At 39.4% G+C, this 23,097-nt stretch overlaps 1 protein-coding gene across 1 annotated transcript in view; it reads right to left on the reverse strand.

Annotated features, from left to right (window-relative positions):
• The window catches only part of SLC2A13 (solute carrier family 2 member 13), a 107,926-nt gene that overhangs the window by 39,003 nt on the left and 45,826 nt on the right, over window positions 1-23,097 (reverse strand). Inside the window, exons 5-6 of the mRNA XM_081877958.1 lie at window positions 8,689-8,852; window positions 7,116-7,236 (exon numbers count right to left, since the gene is read on the reverse strand). Coding sequence (XP_081734084.1) covers window positions 7,116-7,236; window positions 8,689-8,852 — 285 coding nt within the window. The remainder of the gene's footprint in view (window positions 1-7,115; window positions 7,237-8,688; window positions 8,853-23,097) is intronic.

The raw sequence follows: 23,097 nt of genomic DNA on the forward strand, positions 1-23,097 counted from the left end.
AGTGTGGCATTGCAAAATGTCAACATTCTATTACATACTAAAAAACAATACTCCTTTCTTCCTGTTGAGGCTGACCTAAAAATAAAATTAATTTCATATTTCATATTTTATTACTAACATGACAGATGTCTGTACTCTTTGTGTTGAGAGATGCTACCCTCCAGGGTTTAAAATTAAATTAGGAGATTTAATAGAGAGAGAAACATGCTAAAGAAAGGTTAAATGATAGTACCCGGGAACAGCTTTTATTGCTTAGCCAATTTCAGGATTTATTATAAGGTCATTCTTCAGCTCTACAGCATGAGCTTTCCAATAGAATTTTAATTACATTTTGATTAGAGCAGTGGAAAATGGTTGGAACAGGCACATGTGCTTCATTCTGGGATTCGGTTCTTCGGAGCTTTTCATGGAAACCACCAGAACCTCTATTTTTCAGCTACATGGGGCTTGTATTTTATTTTGTAACAAAACATAGAAGTGTTTTAAAGGGCACTAACTGGAGTAAAGTGTGGCTTTTAAAATCCCAGGGCACTTAAATGCTGGTACAGATTAGACCGTGGATGAGCAGACCAATGGAATACAGACCAGTTTTTAATGGAGCACTGCTGGTTGCTACATTAAAGAATATAAGAACACCCCTGCTCAGTCAAGTGTTCATTTGGTCCAACATCCTATTTACAGAGTTGCCAATCAGATGCGTACAGTCAAAACAAAATAAAAAAATTCCTTCCAGTAGCACCTTAAAGACCAACTAAGTTAGTTCTTGGTATGAGCTTTCATGTGCATGCACACTTCTTCAGATATCTGAAGAAGTATCTGAAGAAGTGTGCATGCACACGAAAGCTCATACCAAGAACTAACTTAGTTGGTCTTTAAGGTGCTACTGGAAGGAATTTTTTTATTTTGTTTTGACTATGGCAGACCAACACGGCTACCTACCTGTAACAGATGCGTACAGGAAATCCAAAAGGGCAATGGTACACTCCATACCTATAATTCTCTCTCTTTCTTTTTAAAAAGCGTTTATTAATTATCCAATTAACATATCAAATCAAATCCAATAAAAATAAAAAAATAAAATAAAAAAGGTCCAATTGTCTTCCAAATTGTAATAATTTTGTTTTGACTTCCCACGGTCTGAATTTTGAAGCGCATTCAACATCATAGTCCTACCTCTCATCATCCTCAATGTTATTCATAATTCCATGTCCGATTTTCCCCCTCCACATTTTGACTCTGGTTCTACGGTCCTCATTCATGTCAGAAAACAGATACTTTTTTCCCCTATGGAGTGCAGATTTGTCCGTATATTGTACTCCTTCAGCTGTTTTTTCATCGCACCACGTCATTTAATTGCATCCAATTTCAAAGTTCTGTCCAGCTCTTTGAGAGTTGTTATTTTGGCAGCTCCCAGATCGTTAATCTTTCCCGTCCAGGTGTTATCAAAGAAACAGAGAGAAATTTCCTTCTGTAACCTCCTTGTTGATTTATCTTAAACAGACTGTTTGCAATGTAGCCATATATCAGACAGTTAGCAATTGGCCTTTGGAATCCTCCCAGTTCCCGCTCCGGGCCCTAGAGGGGGGCTGCCAGACATCCATTTAGCCCTCTCTCTCGCTCGTAATCAAAAAAACATCTTTTTGCAAACAGTTGTATATGTAATATTGTTTCCAGTCTTTATAACCAACCATCAGTTAGCTCCTGTTTCTCTTAATCAGGGAAGTATTTCAGATATTCAATAAAGACGTAGTGGATAGAAGCCATTTTGTCCTTTGTCCTTTGTTTTCGTCTTTAACAGACATTTCCGGTCTTAGAAGAGAAGTGGCTGCGAGTAGATCCCAATTATATATGAAGGTCCATCTGAACTCACTTTCTGAAGAGCAATTTAAGTTCTTGATGAGGCTTGGCATGCATTAAGGATTGTTGATGTTAAGGATAAAAGAATGTTTTTTTACATACCAAGCCCCTCCACATTCCAAATGTCATGATGAGGATCTCTTTCCAAATCTTTATATTTTCCCAAACAGATGCGTCCGGCTATGGGGTGGTATCGCAGGAGTGTCAGCCGTCCCTAACTCCGTGACCCAGTGCCCCTGCCGTCTGCCACATCGGCAATCTGGGGCAGACCGCGGGTCGTTGAGACAGTCCTCCCCTGCCCTGGGGAGGCTGCCAGGGCTAATTACCCCCATATCAGCCCTGAATTATCGGAACAGCTGAGGTCCGATCGTGTGGGGTCAGCCATTTTCCACCGCCGGAAACAGGAAGTGATATACCTGTAATTCTCAGCAATGTATTCAGAGGCATACTACCTCCAACTGTGGACACAGGACACAACTATTGTGGCTAAGTAGCCCTATCAACCTAATCAAAACCATCCAAGCTGGTGGCCATCACTAAATCTTGCAGCAGCAAACAATGTGCTGTTTCGACACACCATGCATCTATTATACTAAAACTTACATTTCAGTCAGCAGTGAAGATTGGTATGACTAATTTGCAAAGTTAATTCTGTGAAGATGACCCATTCATTGGTGATCTCCATAAATTGGTGTGTGCTGGGGCAACAGATTGTCATCTTTGCCTCACATGAACTCTACACACAACTGGTTCTAGAAGACGTTTGTCTGGAGGAAAACGCATGTAGGAATGCCGCCCCATTTAATGTCTGGATCTAAGTTACACAAAACAGGACATTTAGATTTCTATTTTGTTGAAAACACACACACACACACACACACACACACACAAATATCTATACAGAAGTTCGCATTTTTACACTGATCTACAAAGGCTGCAAAACTGAGTAGTAAATGGTAAATTAACACAACTAGAATCCCCTACCATGTCTCGTAGTTGAGCATGCGCTGCCTGCTTTAAAAAAATTCTTTTTAAGTCAATTTGTTTTCCCCACCCTGCTTCTTAGGGCTAATCTACTATGTCTTAGGGCACCCTTGTGCCTTAAAAAGCAGGCTCAATAAAGTACATTTCTGCTCCTCTAACAGTCCTTGCTCAAAATTGAAAGTGTAGTAATGGAAAAAGTGTACCAATTATGTAAATATGGAACAATATTTATTATTACACAAGGCTTCATTCTCTTTGGAATATTACCATAATACCATTAGAGTGTAAAAGAGTTTCATGTAGCAAGACAAGCATTTAAGATCTCCTATTTGGAATATTACTATAATACTATTAGAGTATTAAATAGAGTAAATACTATTTAAGATTTCCACTGTTTCTATTAAGACAGTGGATGCATAAAAAATTGCCGTATTTTTCCATCTATAAGACGCCCCCATGTATAAGACACCCCTGTTTGGGGGGATTCTGATTTAAGAAAATGGGGCAGATGTATCTGTGTATAAGACACCCCCAAATTGTTGACATTATTTTTTAGGAAAAAAACCTAGTCTTATACAGGGGAAAATACGGTAAATGGGTATCTAACAAGAAAGAAAACTGAGTTTGTAAAAGTTATTTTGAACAAAAGGGTTGCCTAGACTTTTATCAAATTATGATTAATTTCCAAACCATTAAGTATTACAGTGTGGAATAAGGATCTGGAATGAGAGATTCACAAATATTTCCATAGTAATTAAGGTAATCGGCTTATTCTACTGACCTTAAATTAACTGAGAACTATTACAAATATGCAAGATAGTATGTGACACCTTAGAAGTTTAAAAGTTTGGGATTTTTTGTTGTTTAGTATAATTGATTTTTAAAAAATATTTTAAACCCACTGCCCGAACCCCCAAAAGTAATTGCAGAGTTTGTAGTCTAATACGAGGTAGATATTCTGGTTCTCTTTTATTGCATCAATAAAGTAACTGGGTGTTCTTTTATTTAATAAAGGCTGAAATAAAAGGACTGCCAGTGGAGCATGCAATTTAACAGCTACAATGAGAGTAAGAAGTGCTCCACCCAATTCTCCATATTATTCTTTTCTGAAGAAAAGAGCTCCAAATGCTTTTACATTTTATCACAGGGAAAGTGCTCTACCCCTTTATCATTCTGGATGACTGCCCAACCCCTTCTGCCCTTTTCTAGCTCTATAATATCTTTTTTGAGACAGGTGATCAGGAACGTACACAAATTTTCCACCCCTAGGCAGTGGGCACCCAAAGCAATTTACGGCAATTCAGCACAATCAGATATAATCCACAATCTGAACGTCTAATGAAATTCCTTAAAATGTATTCATGCCAATCCACAGCAGCGAAAGAAACACAAAAGTCAAGTATTTTCAACGTACCTATTAGAATCTAATAGCATAATCCAACCTTAATTTCATCCAGCGCACCTGAATATGATCTGAGTACCGTTAACTATTTCTCTTCTGCTCTCAACTTCATTTGTTAGACTGAAAGTGTACCTCATCCATTGCTAGATGATGTAGCCAATGCAAAGTCTTCCAGATGTTTGGGGTACAGCTCCCATAAGCCCAGCCAGCACTGTCAGGCATGATGGGAATTGTAGTCCAAAACATTTGAAGAACACCATGTTTTCTACCCCTGATGTAATTTCCACAATGCCACCAATAAACTACAATCTCAGGTTCCATTTCTCCACTAATTTGTACTATAACCGGAACCTGTTTTTCATTTTATGTGAACTAGGTTTTAAATTGAGGAGTTACCATATTAAGTTGCATCTCTAACACATTTCTCTGCAGTACGCTATTTGCCCTTCAAACACCCTACCACGAAAAGAGATGTGTGCATTAAAATTGCTTTCCCTAAGTTGTGAAAGCAATTCTGTTCTTATCATCTGGAGTTAGTTCCATCTTCAATCTTGTTCTAGCAATAGCAAAGAAATCATGTACTGGGAGAAGAGAGATAGGGTCAATCAACACACAAATGAGAAAGCTATGCTACGCTGGCATTAGAGAAACTTCCGTGACAGAAGTTTGTTTATAAAGCTATGCATGGAACCGCATTTCTTTGGCAGTTTGCATGCAGATGGGAATTACCGTTCTCATTTGACTAAATTTCCAGCAATTATAAATTAGATAGACATGGTCAGCTGGAATTGCAGGGCGATATCCAAAGCTTTTGACAGCTGTAAAACCTTACAAGGAGGAGAAATATCACATCAGAAGCTCCATGAACATAAAGGTATCACTGTCCCCTACTTCAGCAATTGTCTGCACCCACAAACTGAACTCATTAAAATTCACCTTTTTAGGCATTACTTGTGAAATAACAAGTCAGTGTTATATAGTAGTAACTCTGCACAGCTCCTTCATCTCCAACACGCCAGGCATCTGCTATTGGTTTCCAATATGCTTATAGGTGGCAGATATGCTGTAAACGTAAGCTGAGTTACAGTAGAATATCATGCTTTCATCCAAGCAATGTATTCCTTAGAGGAGAGATGGCAATATTGCAAGAATCAGCTTTGTGAGACATAAGCTCGAGTTCAGATCTGTTTCCACAAGCATTCCTTTAATTTACATTTTTTTTCATCTATGCCTCCTGTATTGCCAAATGCAATTCAGTCAGTCTTTCATCAGGAAGAGAAAAAATCATTATATTTCTATAAATATGTTTAGTTTAAAATATAATACTGCCCTCTTCCTTTGTTGTTCTGACAACTTCTCTTTACAAAGAAATGCTTATTTATTTAGAATATTTGTAAACCACTTCTTCAAAAGAATTTTCCAAACCTACATAGGGCTAAAATCTGTGAAACAAAAACAGGCTGTGACCACTTCAGATGCATCTTATGTGTGTGATCTCACATGCGCAAACCACGCCAAACCTGGATGTAACCCACAAACGTCACAGAAAGGGGCGGAGGTCTAGAACATAACCCTTGCGCAAATCAGTCATAATTAAAAACCATCATAATTAAAAACAAATATAAAAAACCAACAACACTTTAAAACAAATAATAAGTAATCAAATCATTTTTCCAGATAAGAAAAGTTTGCAGCAAGCATCTAAAACAATGTAGTGAGAATGGCTCACAAGAGCAGAGAACATTAAAGGAAGAACTTCTCAGAAATGTGGAACAAATAGTATGTGAAAATCGTAAAAGTACAAGTTCTCCCAAACAAAGTAATCAAATAGGCATACATGGAGCATGGGGGTCCCTTAAGTAACCAGGTCCCATGCTATTAAGAGCTTTATATACCACAGTGAAACCACAGGAGATGGTTGAGCAGAAGCATAATATGCCGACAGAATTGAAGTCTCGTCAAGCAATCGTGCTGTAGCAGTTTGCACAAACTGCACAATGTAGAAACTACCCTGTCATGAGTCCTGAGGCATCGTCAGACTCAGAAGTGGAGTACCAGGCTGAGACAGGTGAGGGGAAAAGGAGGTGACATGGGGAGTTAATACTGGGGGAAGAAGGCAGCTGCCCTGGCTGGGGAACGAGGACTCCCATCTTCCTTCTTTCCTCCCAGGGAGACAAGGACAACAATGGGCATCTCATGGGGTGATGGGGAGGGCACAGCCTGGTCGCCCAGGACCCAGTGGCACTCCTGTCGCTGGGAAAGATGCATCCTCCCCAACCCAGAGAGCATCTCCATGCTTGGTGATCTTGCAGGGCATGAGTCTTGTGAGTAAGCATGCCTTGCCTTGTTTTGTGCCAGGGGCTCTTTGGATCTAAGCCAAAGTGTTTGCCTAAATCAGGAATGGGGAATGTGTGGCCATCCAGATGTTGTAGACTACAACTCCCCATCGTTCCTGACCACTTGGGCCTAATAGGAAATGGAACAAAAAATAAAATAAATGGAAGGCTGAAGGGCCCCCACTCTGACCCAAGTAATAGACTAAGTTTCCTGAACCCTAGGAAAGCAATTGGACCAACTTAGGAATTCTCTACAGGAAAGGTGCATGGAGTAAGTTCTGCACAAGTTGAGTTCTTTCTATGTTTTTACTGCAGACAGGCAACTACCAAAGAGGTCAGTACATCTTCTGCTGATATACAATTAATAGCAATCAAAATACAATGAGCTACTAACATTGCTCATTGGCACACCTCAACTGCAAAGGTACAAACCCTATGAAGGAAGGAACAGAATGTCCCTAATGTGTTTTGAACACACTAGAAAAATAAATTGGGTTCTCATCAGAGGTTTTTATGAGGAAATCACAGCAACTTACCTGTATTTTGTGCAGGTAGAATTTTGACCTGAAGGGCCTTCGGGATTAAGAGTGACTTGTGGTGAAACCTGAGCTGACAGCAAAAATCCCAAAGCTAAAATAAGAAGTGCAACTGTAGTGCCTACAAGAAAAAAACAAAACACTTTAGTTCAGAACAGAATTTTACTAACACAAATGTGCTTCTTTAGCAGAAAACTGCTATTTTGTTCAATTTAACAATGCTGAGCTGACTTTGTCCATTCCAATAAAGTATTTATATTAGGCACCTAACTCCTTGACATATGCAATGCTCAAGAACATCACATAACACAGAATGGCCAGGAACATGGGACCGAGTTGCTACTTTGATTAAAAATTCCTCACAATATGTTGGCACTTCATCCACATGCTCAGATACAATGATATCTACAAAAAGGCGAATGTCACAATAGCATCCAATTCTAGCATCTGACAATCCAATCTGCCTTGTAACAGCTGAGGCTGAAGTAAACAGGTGTTTAAATAGTCCTTTTGTTAAGAAATACTGAGTGCAGAATTCTGTTTATATGAGGAAAACATGGCAAGAGATTTGCATTCCTGAAGGCCCAAATTCATTCTATGGCATCTATAAACAAGAAAAAGATGTTGCGTAGACCAGGCAAGAAATGATTTATCCTTACAATATAAGAAAGGAGGTTGGAACCTTATGGCTGCAAAGTCCTACACTACCTGTAACTTTAAGCCTCCCCAAACAAGAGACAAATGAGGCCCTCTGCAGGTCCTCCTCGAAAATGAGAACATAACACTTAGTTAGAGCCAGCCAAGTAGCAGGTGTTCGTTCATAAGTGGTTAAAAATGTTACAGATTTTTTAAATCATGAAATAACAGCATGCTATATACTGGCTTCTTCTTGAAGCTCACTTGCTAAGTGTAGGTACTTTGAGGGAAATAATAGTTCTGCCTCTCAGCAGCATTGAAAATTTAGATCAGGCGGGCAATGACCCTTCCTTCTCATCTCTGAAACGTGCTGAAGCATGTTGAAGCACTTGAAAAATCTGCGACATTCAGTCTGAAATCCAGTCTCTCTGTAGTAAGATATATTCACTGAAATCTGTCAGCAGAACTTACAGTACTCTACAGGTTTGAATAGGATGGAGTTTCAATACCCCTGTTTTCAGAAAAACAGCCAACTGACTTCTTTACTTAAAAAATGCTTGAATTACTACAGTAGTTTAAACTCCTTAATCACAGGAGACAGGACTAGATGACACTTGGTGTCCCTTCCAACTCTACAATTTTATAATTTGATAGCTCACATGCTTATGGGGGCATATATGCTTATTACCTTTCATTCTAAACCTGCAGAGAGGCAACTCATCCAAAAGAATCCCAAATATGCCACACCTGATCAAGCAACTGAACATAGACCTGCCACTTCCTACAGACCTACAGACCCCAACTTGGCTTGTTAATTTAAGAAGCTTTAAGAGCAATCTTCTGCCATCGTTACTGCATTTCCCTGTCTCAATAAACTTTCTTCTACACAGTCCATCTTGGCCTGAAACAACAGGTCACACAATAATGAAAGTTGTACCTGCTAAGCTTCCGAGGGTGAGTTTTCGCCGGCCCACTTTCTCAACAAGCCAGACTCCAACAAGAGTGAAAATGAAATTAGTGAATGCTGTCACTGCAGCAAGCCAAATTGCAAGCCGGTCATCTTGAACACCGGACATCTGCATAATGGTGGCACTGTAATACCTGAAAAGTTAAATAAAAGAGAAATATAAAAGAGAAATATCATTGACCCTGATTTGGTCAATGATAAAATGATTTCATATTAGGGTTTTCATTATGGAGAGTACTGTATGAGGTTTCTACATTTGGGCAGTTACAATGTTTTCTTTTACAATGGCACTAAGGAACTGAATACGTCCTGTGCTTTGCTGGGCAGTTTGACTCGGGAGACTCCAGAAACTTGTCGCTTAAAAGGCTCTGAAATTTCCAACACATGTCCTAGGAACACTGTTCTCCTGACACTCACAAATCCTTGTTGCTTTGAGCCCAGTTGGGGACAACACTGGAGAGATCTTCCTACAGAAGAACATGAGAAAGGGATGGAATGTTGCCATGGAGAACGTGACACCAATTAAGAGTGTTAATTCATAACAAATTTAAGAATTAAAAACTCTTAATTGCTATTCTCCACTCCTGTAAGAAGGACAGATCCTGAAGCTGAGGCGCCAATACTTTGGCCACCTCATGAGAAGAGAAGACTCCCTGGAAAAGACCCTGATGTTGGGAAAGATGGAGGGCACAAGGAGAAGGGGACGACAGAGGACGAGATGGTTGGACAGTGTTCTCGAAGCTATGAACATGAGTCTGACCAAACTGCAGGAGGCAGTGGAAGACAGGAATGCCTGGCATGCTCTGGTCCATGGAGTCATGAAGAGCTGGACACAACTAAACAACTAAACAACTACTCCTGTAAGTTAAATTATAATTTCTATACTGCCATTCATCAGGGAATCACAAGGCAGTTTACAATATAAAAACATAAAAATACATTCCATAGTAATAAACAAAAACAGTTTAAAGGGGCATATATTGTTTAATCAGCCAAAGGCCTGGGAAAAGAGGAATGTTTTTGCCTCGTGCCTAAAGATATGTAATGAAGGTGCCAAGTGAGCATCCCTGGGGAGAGTGATCCACAAGTGGGGAGCCGCTGCAGAAAAGGCCCATTCTCATGTTGCCACCCTCTGGACCTCTTGTGGAGGAGGAACACAAAGAAGGGCCTTTGATGTTGACAAAAGGCTACTCTCTTCCAGTGTCTATACTGCATTCAAACAAAATGTGTTGCTGTTGCAGGCGATAAAAGTTCTTGTCACTAGTGGGTCTGCTGAGCAGTCTATTTAGTACACATTTCAAAATAATAGAATTTAACAAGTGCTATAAACTTGGGGGGGGGGGTGTCCCGAAATCTTATGCTTAGACATGACAAATTTAAGCTAACCTTTAAAGCAGAAGGATTCATCTTTGTCCTAAATGGCTGGTAGTGTATTCTTATGACAAGATTGCATGTCAAATTTCAAAATGGATTTCTAAATTACTACTACAAATGCTAGCACTCTGAAATGCTTCAGTGAGAATTCTTTAAGCATTCAAGTTCTTGATTCCAAATTGCAAAATCTTTCAAGTTTTGATGAAGTCACCAGCAAACAAAATGCTGCAGAGTCCAGCTTTCATTTTAAGTCTGTACCTCATTTGTATGAAATGCCATCTCATCAACACACAAAGATTTTATGATCCAAAGAAACGTAATGGTTGTGATCTTTTGTTCTGCTATAGCTGAAATATTCTGGAATCACCAAATCATTTCTATTTTACCATCATATAAAATACCAAAGGATGCTGGTACTTTCAAAGCCTCTCAGAGCCAATTCCTCTTTCTGCTCATGTTTTTTTTCCTTATTATTACATTAGTCCTTCTCCTCCTGCTTTCAGGGCAGGGGTCTGATTGCAGATTCAATTTATCTGTGCTTTCCACAAGAAAACTGTGACAAAGCTTCCATTTAGCCTCCTATTCACAAGAAAGGGTCTCTATTGTTTAGACACAATCTTAAACCATAGTGAATTCGTCCCTATCTCATATGCTCCCTTCTTCCCTGACACAGCCATGAGCAGATTGTCAGGGTTTGCCTCTGTTTCAAGATAACCAGAATTATTCATTATATCTGAACTCAGAAAAGCAGTGGTTAATCTTAACTATAGTTTAAGGCAGGGATGGGGAAACTCTGTGGCCCTCCGGATATTATTGGATTTGAACTTCCTTCAGCATGGCAACACATGGAGGACCACAGCTACTGCATCCCAGTGCAAGACTAACCAGAGTTGCCTAAAAGCAGAAAAAAGAGCTTCCAATCTCTTTGCAGCTACACCAGAGCAGGAGGAAAGGGAAATATGGGCACTCCAGCCTTGTGCACATAATGCGAAGCCATAATTATGTCTGGAATAAATCACTATCAGTTCCTGACTATGACAAAAGTCTAACTGATTAAACTTCATTTTCAAGCATAGTTGGCAAACAGACAGCTGCTACCTGCTCAACTAAGGACACTTTTAAAAAAAAGCTTTTCTTGATAGAAGTCCTCTCAGATGCTCCAACTTTTAAATTGAAAAAGATTCCAGTAGACAAGCCACGGCTCCTTGTATTTCTCAGAGTTGGTAGCAGAGACCACCAGAGGGAGCCCTCACAATAAACAGAATACTTCTGAGGAAGTGGGGGTTTTGAGACACTCTCTCACCCATAAGTATCAACTCTGTATGTAGCACAAGCAACCATGCTTTCACATGATGGAAAGAACAGACTAAGTACAGTGGTGCCTCGCAAGACGAAAAGAATCCGTTCCGCGTTTCTCTTCGTCTAGCGGTTTTTTCGTCTTGCGAAGCAAGCCCATTGACGGATTAGCGGATTAGCACTATTAGCGGTTTAGTGGCTTTTAGCGGCTTAGTGGATAAGCGGCTTAGAAAAAGGGGGGGAAACGGGGGAAAAACCCGCAGGAACTCGCAAGACATTTTCGTCTTGCGAAGCAAGCCCATAGGAAATTCGTTTTGCGAAGCTCCTCCAAACCGGAAAACTCTTTCGTCTAGCGAGTTTTCCGTCTTGCGAGGCATTCGTCTTGCAGGGCACCACTGTATTCTAGGCTAAGAACACAATTCAGGAACACTGGAACTGGGACAAAAGAGGCAAATTAGACAAAGGCTGAAAGGCGGACCTTTAAAATGTGTTTATAGGAGTGAAAAAGTAAATTTTATATATCAATGCATTTCAGAACAATCACCACTCTTTCCCTTTTTCAAATTTCCTACTCACTACATATTGACATTCAAGTAATATACTGTACGCTTGTTAGTCCCTTTCCTCCTATGAATTACATCTGGCTCAAAATTACTGCCTGCAATTTTTAATCCTCAATCTGAAATCTTAAACTATTTCTTTGGATGTCACTGTGTCACTGCAGGTAAGAGAAAGAGGAAATCCCAAATGTCAGTATCATTCATAATTTAGATTTTCTGTTTAGCTCATCAAACTGCTGGATATGAAACCCAAACAACTGAACGCTGTGCTTCCTCAGTGAAAACGATGCTGTCATCCTCTTAGTTTCTTAACTCTGTAATTATTTAACCTTCATAGTATACCTCCTCTCTTTATAGGAGGAGCATCTTTTGCAAATTGATTCTTGATGAAGTTGGCTTTTCAGTGGTTTGACAGACTTTTCAATTACAGTTAAATAGGATGAATGTTCCCAGTGCAAAACCACCTTTCAGCAGTTACAGTAGTTTCTCTTTCAGAGACATGATACTGTTATATACCTTTTACAATGCAAAAATAGCAAGAACAATTTTTTAACACATTAACGCAGTTTAGGAAAGCGTCTAGGAAACCACTTTCCCCACAACTTGTAACTCAACTGCGAACTCAGCTCAAGGCAAAATGATACCACAAGCAGCACTCTAGCAAAATTGTTAAAGCTTTAGAAAAGAATTGAAGCAGTTTTATAACTGACTCATGTACCTTTTTCTGCCTTCACAATACCAATTCTTATGGGACTATTTTATCCATTTGACTCCAGAAAAGGTATCTTGTAGAAACACAGTGAGATACTGAAATTCAAAATGCTGTTCAAATATGACTGTGCTTAACCAAATCAGGTTTATGTTGTTAATATATACAATTCCTGTCAGAAGGAGAGGGGAAGATTGAAGCACACAAGTCGGTTGATTCACATCATGCTAAAACCCTGTGTCTGAACCCAACTATTGGCTATTCTTCGCCTCCATTTCCGCAAATCAAAAAACTGTGCTGCTATCTTGCAAATTTTGCAACCATTGAGCCCAGGTTAGTCTCACACAAACCAAAGGAACATTTTACAAGGCAGTGATATATGACAAGAACGAGAGGGGTGGAGGGGAGAAATCACTGAACTGAAAGTGTTCCATTTAAAGCTTGGTAACTGAAAAAAAAAAAAAAGCTGAACGTAAAGAGTACAGTCCATTCATTATGTGCAGCAAGATATTTCTTTCCTGAGTAGCAAAAACTGTCCCACAACTGTTTCAACACGTGAGGTTAAAAATCAGTTTATCACACACACCAAAAGAGCCCACAATGGTCTTGTAATATACTAATGGATAGTGTATTTAATATAGTCATGCATACTTACTTTCATGATCCAGCAAAAGTAAACTATATTTCTTAAGGATTAGCGAATTTATTTTTTCCCTTTAGGGCAGATGAGGCTAACTTGTAACGCTCTGTTGACCATGCTAGGTGTGGTTGATGGGAGTTGAACAGGTTAGCCACTCCTGCTTAAAGGTAACACATTCACCATCTTTCTGGGCTTTTGACCATGCACATCCGTGACTGTATAGAAAATTTCCTGAAGTTCTGAGAAGAAAGCAACACATACACTAGCTCAGTTCAGACCATCCCATAGCCCAAACCATGATATGATGGATCAGGAACAAGCTGATGGGCCATATACTACCTCTCTCCACTATATGCAACTCCACTTTCTATTTCCTGACTTGCTATTGACATCCTTCTGTGATGTCCCAGTTAGCAAACTATGCTTTACTGCTTTCCATTCAAACCAGAACCAGAAACCCTTGGTTTGGAGCATCATCTAAATTGCTTTAGTAACGCTTTCTGTGACAATATAACCATGTTCAATCCTTAATGTGGTTTTCGAATCCATTTGCCGAGACAAAATCCTCGTCTAGTGGCTACCACCTAGCTATTTTTAAACTCTTCCTTGATGTTCCAGTGTTTTGGAGCAAGATAGCTTGATAAAGGTGTAGCCATGTATGAGTTTCTCTTAGTTCAAGTCAAGTATAGGCAATCATGCTAAACCACTTGACTTGTATCTCTTTTTTTACTTCTACCGCTTTCATCAGAGTGCTTATTAATCTTTGCTACTCTTCTCTCAGATGTGGCGTGTCTTCCTCTGCTGCACATCTACACAATCTTTAAACAGAATGGATTGTGCCTCATCCATTCCAGTACGTGGTTGTATTTATTGCTTTTGGTGAAAGGTCTTAGCAAATACACACAGTTACAATAAATAAATAAATAAATACAATAATATGAAACATTAAACCAATTTAAGGGCTATGTTCAGGTGGAATTTAATTGCATACTAACAATCCCAGGTTGTGCAACTAAAGCTTATTTGGTGCTCTTGTGTAGCAAACCCCCTTTCCACCAAAACTGAACATTTTGCTGAAGGAGAGTGTCAGGAAAATGTGCTAGAAAGTTGGATAACCATTGCTTGACACAACGTTTTATAACCTCCCGGCAACCAGAATGGATGCTCAATCTAACCTTGTCTAACCTCCCCACAAACACTGTTGAACATTTGTTTGAACAAACAGGAAGTCTGAAAACAATCCAAGATTATGTCACTACCGTGTGTTAATCACCAGTACTGATTGAAACCGTTTTATCAGCTGAGGCAATCTGCTGCACAGTAAATAGACACCTCTCCTATAAACCTTATCCTAATTTCTTAACACAGCAGGCCACCTATTTATTGATATCATTTAGCAAAGAAAAAAAATAAGTCAACTTTGGTGAGAAATTGTTATTATTATTACTGGAAATTTTATGATGCAACTAAACAAACTGTCAATGGTGCATTACCCACAATACAAATAAGACAACAAGGACATAAAAAAACGAAAAAGCAAGAAACATGTCCGCACTCAATAAAGAAACAGGCAAGACAACAGGACACACCTGTGTATTTCTACTGCTAGATTGGTATGGTTATGCTTGTGAAGTGAAGGCACAAGACTGGGGGTTGGTCATCAGGTGAGCTGCGCACAGGTGAGCTGAAGCAAGCTGCCGGCCAGCCCTGTGGAGCCTCCTTTTATTGAGACAAATATGCAAACCAGGCAGATACATTTTGGGCTGTGACCTTTACACATCTTCGGTCCCGAGATCGTGGGGTGGTACAAAGATATTTTGGCACCTGTTTCCACAGCGTCATTTTCCCCTTGCACAGTGTATGATGAAGGAGACAAAAGGTCTCAGAGACAAAGGTTACAGACAGGACACCGCTGACTGCTGAGACCGCAAAAGGTCAGACAGAGGGAACGATGTTCTAGACAGCCGTAGCTTTGTCTGTGAGGGGAGTATGCTACGCACCCCAGGGTCACATGTGCAGGCAGGCTGTGGCTGCCTGCTGGTGGGGAAGTGTGCTCCCTCCGGACCCCACTGCCCACTCCGCGATATCCCTACACTTGAATCCTGAACAGAACATTCACAATATTCAGGCATTCTTGGTGGGGACATGGGAGACAGCCTTATCAGTGGTCTGCTCCCAGACGTCTGGGAACTCCTTCCCTAAATAAGCTAGACCAGCTCTCTCCTTGCTGTCCTACTGGCAGGTGAGTACTTTCTTGTTGCCACAGGCTTTTGGGAACTGATTGCTTTTAATTAAAGAGCTGGTGCCCTGCTGTTTTTATTGTAGTCACTGGTATGTTTATAAACGGATCTTATATATGTATATGGTTTTAATTCTATCAATTGTATTTTAATTATTGATTTTCTGATTTTTTTGGAGAGGTTCTTGTTTTTAATCTGTAAGCCGCCTTGAGTCCCATAAGAGAAATAGGCGAAGTATAAATAAATGTATAATAATAATAATAATAATAATAATAATAATAATAATAATAATAATATACATTGTAATGGACTAAGACAAATAAATTCCATACCTGAAAATTAATTGTGGTGACAAAAGCATACTAGAGGCAATACATCTAGAATAAAGACACCAGACCTCTCCAAAAAGGAGAATTGTACAAAGAAACCACTTTGAATGATTATTATTCAGCACCAGAGGCACTGTAACATCTCATGGATGAGATTTTTCATGTTCAGAACACACATCCCCAATACAAAAATGTTGGGAGTGCTAGAAAGCCCCTGTGCCATTTTCAATGATAAACTAGTATGATGTTTGTGGGCAAACTAGTATTCAACTCAAACATACCTTTGAAAGCTAGAATGACCCACTCCTTGGAGTTACTGACATGTCAAATCAAAAGAACCTGGGAGGAGCAAAACACCTGCCTCCTCATTCTGAGGAAGCCATGCTTTGGGCTTAATGTTATGTGCAAATGTGGTCGTTATGTTCATCTGTCTTTTACTAGAACCCCAAGTACCCAGTGCAGAAGACATGCACTGAGGGCCTTTTCATGAGTTTGAGAACCCTCAACATTTGCCAATGAAAGGCTCCCCATTTCAGATAGCTGCCTCCTAGTGACAGAAGGGAGATTAGGTCATGCCATGCAAATTTTGTTTTGTTTAATATTCAATTGTCACAGTGCAGCTAAACTAAAACTGTGTGGATAAGGCCAATATATAGTTTGGTCATTATGTGGTACTGGACTAAGTTGTAAATGGGCAGAGTTGGAAATGGGCAGATGGTTTCCTGTTCTTATTTAAGGTATATAACAAAACTCTTGTCTAGCTTTAGGACTGGTAGTTAAATCAAGCCATGGTACCTTAAAATTACACTTTCTATGTCCCCCTCCCCCCTGCCAACATCCCTTACTATGATGACATAGTAAAAAAAATAGAAAAGACTGCACAATTCCTCAACATTATGAAAATGCATTAACACACAGTCTTCTTTGCATACAGAGCGTTATCCCCTAATGAAATCATTCTCTTGAACCAAATTATTCTTGAATAGCATAGTGAAGGTATTTAAAATTCCAGGAACACTTCAAGTTTAAGTTCACACACATCTCATTATTTTCTCCTTTTTCAACTTTTAATTAAATGTGCTACATCAGTAATATTTACCTTGCATAAATTAACTTTTTAAAAGAAACACGTCTAAATTTTTAGGACTGCTTAATTAACATCAGTAAGAGCCGCCAGCCTAAAACCAGACAATTCCTGGGAATACTGGTTTTCTTTTCTTAATCAAACCTTGAGATATTATATTAGACTAATTATATATAAAGAATATAAATGCATATCTTTAGGTGTCCACCAATCTTAAATTTTAAAGCAACAGGCATAGTTGTTAGTTCTGAATAGCATTTTTGTGTATGTGTATATTTATTAAAACATTTAGAACCCACTCTCTATCCAAATATTTCAGGGTAGGGGCACACTAGTAATTAAAACAATCCAACTACGAATCAGGAGTTGATATAAGAAATAACTTTAACACGCAGTGACAATCATTACAAAACTAAGCTGTGAAACTAACAGTTACTAAAGCTTCAGTATGCTTAAATATCGTAGTGTAGATTGCTCCCATGGTCCTGAGTAAATATCATTGCAGCAGGCTGTGTACAATGCATTTACTAAATACGTTCAGTGGGGCCAAGAGGTGGCTCATGACCTATAGCAGACTTGACCCCGAGTTTTCATGTTACTCACATACATTATGAAAGAGCATCTGGGTCATGGATTTCTTCAGCATAGTTGCCTAGAGACTGTTTCGCCATCTGCAGCAACAATCTAGACCCGTGCAAGTTAAAGGCTTTTATGCATTTACTTAGGCATACACCTCATGAAAACCGCCTGCAAGTCAGGTTACATATTGCTATTCCTTTGGTCCTCGGATATTATCTACCACTCACGACACATGAGGAAGAAAGTGAAGCTATCCATTGGGCAGTGAAGGTTAATGTCATTACTTTCTATGTATTACATAGCCTGGGAAGGTAGCCCATATAGCGGAAGGAAAACTCTGATCCGAAACCTCTACTGCCTTGAGGAATTATCTTCAGGAGAAGAAAAGGCTAAATAGTCAATTCTACACAAATCCAGAGTGGAGTCCCTAAAATAGTTGGATGGCACCTTGTACGCCTCCTTCTGGCAACTCCTGCAGCCCAGCTGGTGCCAAACGTATTGCTGTGCTTTCCTTTGGACCACATCAATGAAGCCAAGAGAGGGGGGATTTTGTCACCTGGGCAGCCCAGGACCTCCATATACCCTGCCCAGGCTTGGACTCTAGGGGGGTCACTTTGGTGCTGCTAATGCAGAAGTTTGTCTTCGCCCCCCAGAAGCACACTCCATTGTCTTTCGAAAGACAGTTGCCAACACCAACAATTACATAAGAAATGTGCCACAAGACCAATTAAATTTATTATTCTGTGCTTTCAAGACACAATGTAAATGAAATCAAACTGAACTGAGTATCATCCCCACTTTCGCAGAACTATTAATATCCCTGGAATGTGGGGGTTTTGGTGATGATGTAACTCATAGAGCATCAGTTTTTTATGCAGAAGGTGAAAATGTCCTCTGTCTGAAACACTGGAGAGCTGCAGGCTCCCAGAATAAATAAAACTGAGCTAAATGGACCATTGGTCTGATTCAGTATAAGACTACAATCAGACCTCGGTTCCCGAACACCTCCATTTTGGAACATTTCGGCTCCCGAACACTGAAAATCCAGAAGAAAATGCTCTGGTTTTTGAACGTTTTTCGGAAGCCGAACATCTGACGTGGCTTCCACTTGAGTGCAGAAAGCTCTTGCAACCAATCAGAAGCTGCACCTTGGTTGTCGAACGTTTCGGAAGCCGAACGGGCTTCTGGAACGGATTACGTTAGACAACCGAGGTTTGACTGTACTAATTTTCCTAAAATTGATGAATGTTTAGGTGGGGGTGACTGCTGGATGCTAAGGGCAAATGAGTTGCTTGAAGTGTTGAAGCATTTTTGCTGCTTAAAAATTCTTAAACCTACACTTTCTGGGAAGGGTTATTTGATTTTACCACACCCACACCAAACATTAATTCAATCTTGGGGGTATTTTTGCCCCATCCCCACAAAATGTACCAAAAATTACTATTTAGGCCCTGGTAATTAACTGCATAGTAATCTTAATGTGTATGCCATCTGAGTACTAATTTGGCAGCACCCGCTCCTGATGCACACAAACTTAAAATGTTTGCTTCTGCTCCATCTGTTTTGGCATATTATTCAGTGATCATGGGAACCTACAAAGAAAATGTCTGGCAGCTACAAATCCCAGAATTTAACTTTTGGAAGTTACGATCAAGAACAGCCAACATCCACAGCCTTGTCAATTGTCTCAGGATGCTTCACTGTATACACATCTTGAAGTAGCATCATTCCCTCTGTTTCTGACAATGCAATCTATACCTTCAAGCGTTCCAACATGTCCCTTCCTAAGGTCAGGAGGCTGCTCAGAGATGAGGACTTTGAAAGCATGTGCTGGCCAGTCCGTGGTTCCCTCTCACTTAAAAGGAAGGCTTATCAAGGCAAGGAACAGGTTGGCTAATAGCCATCCCAACTTTCAGGTGTCTCTCCTCAAAGAGAATGTGTAAACCTTCGTTCTTTACACCAACATAAATTGTTTAGGGAAAATCTGAACTGGAAAAGGTTTAAAAGTAAGTCAAATCTAGGGTTGTCACCTTATTGCTATCTTTTGCAATACAGAATGTGGAAAATCATGAACTATTAGGGGATTTGAAGAACTGGAAGGGAAATGGAGTAACAGAATTGAGGCAGGTCTACAGACAGATGGGTGGAAGGGTTAGGATTCTGGTGGGGCCAAGGCCAGCACAGGCCCCAGATTCTTTTCTTTCTTTCTTTCTTTTTTAAAAAGGTTGACCAGACATTTCTGAAGAAAGTTAGCACACAACATGCAGATGTAGCCATTATGATTTAGCACTCAGGCAGCACAATTGCAAATGACCATTGCTTAACCACTGTTGCTAAGCATTAAGAGGAAGAAATGTGGATGCCCTCATCTGTGATTTGGGAAGGGTCCCTCGCAGAGCTGAGAAAGAAAGAAAGAAAGAAAGAAAGAAAGAAAGAAAGAAAGGCAAGAGAAGGAGGAGGATACTGGGGTATGCTTATCAGAGCACCTTCCTCATTATCATTTCATTCATTCAATGTGCTGTCTTTGCAGAATAAAACACAACTGGTATGCTTTACTCAGAAGTAGTTCTGTTGAAATAAATGAGGCTTCCTTCCTACTGGGGGTAAATAATATGACAGGAATTTCAGTTTTTGCCCACTATATTTATTCATGTGTGTGTGTGTTTCTGCACTTATTTTTCTGAACATGTCTTTCTCAACTCTGCATTTAAGCACTAGACCCCAATCTGCATATTTTGGAGCACATTTTAAAGACTCCTTGACAGAAATGAGCTCTTCAATTAAATGATTAAATTAACTGGCTCTATATCAAAAATACTACAAATCCAAGAAACAAACACAGAAGAAGCCATAAAGACACGGCCAAATTAATTTTAATCACACTGCCTCAAGTATGCATATGCTTTCTGCACTCTCATTCACCCTCTTGGATGCATGGATGCTTAGAATACACACAACCAATAAACTACACTGGTTAAATTAGTGACAACAAGCAAGAGGTCGTTGGACTCTCATGCTGGACTCCGTGTCTGTAACTAGGCATAATTTTATATTAAATCCAAGTGGTCACAGCTCCACTGTTCTATCATGCATAAAGAATAAAAGTATGTGAAAAGGGCTACTGTACAGAAAGATGAGACTATCGACACAGCATTCTGGGATATATTCCACTGCCCCCAGGTTGCAATCCCTCAATCATCTTTGCTGAAGTAGACCGAGACAGAATAGAATGATGTGATTCAGGAGGTACTGCCTAAGGAATAAACAATAAACTTTAAATGCAGACAACACACACACTTCAAGGAGATCAGCATATTATCCGTGGCACATTTCAGAGAGCTGAAAATTTTCATCATTTCAAAAAATCCCATTTGGATCCGATCAATATCAAACTTTCATTAAAAATACTGGAGCTACATGTGAGCAGTTTTCTGGCTTTCATTAGAAGTTTTTCAACTTTATGAGTGTGGAGAAATTCTAATCACAAAAGTGAAAAATACCTTAAAATATAATCCATTACAAATAAACCATTGTCATAATTTCATCAAATCAGGTTATAAACTAAATATTAGGATTTGCAAAAGACAATATTTTAAATAATTGTTGCAATGCAAATAAGGATTAATAACAGTGTTTTGCTCTTTGTGGCAACTCTGACCTTCTCACTAAATATAATTCAGGAATGATTAAGAACTCAGTTATTTCATTATTGCCTTTATGTTAATCAAAACCATCTCAATCATGGGCTCAAAGGGGTCCATCATCTAAGACTCTGTATTCTGGAAGTTACACAAAGGGATCCAAGTGCTGGAAAGAAGGGGGGGAGTCCTGGCAAATATGACCAATGTTCAGGGTCAACAGGAGTTGTAGTTCAGCAACCTAAAGATCCCCACACCTATTAGAATTTTAAAGCCTGCAGAAAGTGACTGATGCTGTAATCTTATTCCACTTACTTGGAAGTAAATTCTATTCAACTTAATAGGTTTACATGTAGTTTACATGTAGAGGATTACACTATAAAATGTTTTTATTATTATTTCAGACTCTTTGAATGAGATGCTGCCCAAAGAGAAAATTCTAGACAGTTTTGCTTGACCTATGTTTTTTAGTTTTTTAAAAAATAAAGAGAACAGTTGCTATAAGAATTTAATATCTCTGTTTTTGTTAATCACTGCAATATATTTAATTTTTATATATTTAGTCAGGCAAAACGTAACAGCTATTTCTACCTCTGAGCTACAGCTTCCTTATCAGATTATTTTTCTCACATGAGAGAATGATTAGATCTCCAAACTTAATTAATCCCATAGGAAAAAAGGAACAAAAAGGAATATACAAAGATGTTTTGCAAAAAAAAGTGTTCACCTCTGAAAATGTAGTAGTCCAAACCTACTTACGTTTCTGAACAATTCAGTTGACTTTTACAAGACTACTTCAAATCAAAATATATGTGAAACATTTTCCAATTATGTGTGTGTCACTCACAGCAACTATTCTACTATAATGGACATATTTAAGATGAAGTAGACACAGCAAGAGGAGGGTGAAATGATTCAAAATGAGAGCATATTTCCCAAGAGAACTGTCCTATTTTACTAATAAGCCACACTCCACTCCCAGGCACATTACACGCATCACATCTCATAATGCATTTCTCTGTCTGTGTATGTGTTTTCTAAATGGGGGAGAGGAACTCCACATATAAACTTGTTACAGGGTAAATGGTAGGAAGTAATGAATGCTGAACAGCCGGAGTCATTTTCAAAGCTGCTGGTAGGGCAAGCAGTGATCCCATCCAGAACTACCACATCTGTAACACACTTAAGTCCTGGATACAAGGGACATATCAAAACACAACCTCCAGGAGCCCATAGTTTTAAGATTTCCAAAGAAGGCAAACCTCAAGAGCAGCAGAAGTCATAATGGTCCCTCTTCACCAGGCTACTGTTGCTAAAGACTAATAATAATAATAATAATAATAATAATAATAATAATAATAATTTTTATTTATACCCCGTCCTCCCCAGCCAAGGCCGGGCTCAGGGTGGCTAACAACCAATAATAAAAACAAGTTGATTGAAATACAACTTAAAAAACAAGATTAAAATACAACATTAAAATGCAGCCTCATCACAGGAGGAGAAAGGAAAAAAGAAAGAGGGGGAGGGAATCAAATTGATTCCAAGCCAAAGGCCAGGTGGAACAACTCTGTCTTACAGGCCCTGCAGAAAGAAATCAGATCCTGCAGGACCCTGGTCTCATGAGACAGAGCATTCCACCAGGCCGAAGCCAGTGTTGAAAAGGCCCTGGTTCTGGTCGAGGCTAATCTGACTTCCTTAGGGCCCGGGACCACTAGGGTGTTGCTATTTATGGACCTTGAGGCTCTCCGTGGGGCATACCAGATATAAATTATAAAATATAAATTAACATGCTACCTAGACTTTTCAGGAACGCATGCATATGAAAACTGCCACATGATTTATTGTTAGCGTCACCTGCAACAACCAAGCAGGCAACTTGCTGCACTGGCAATAATCCTCCCTTCTCCAAGAGCCACCAAGGTCATAG

Source organism: Podarcis erhardii (genome assembly GCF_964252035.2).
Source record: "Podarcis erhardii genome assembly, chromosome: 10".
Classification (NCBI taxonomy): Eukaryota; Metazoa; Chordata; class Lepidosauria; order Squamata; family Lacertidae; genus Podarcis; species Podarcis erhardii.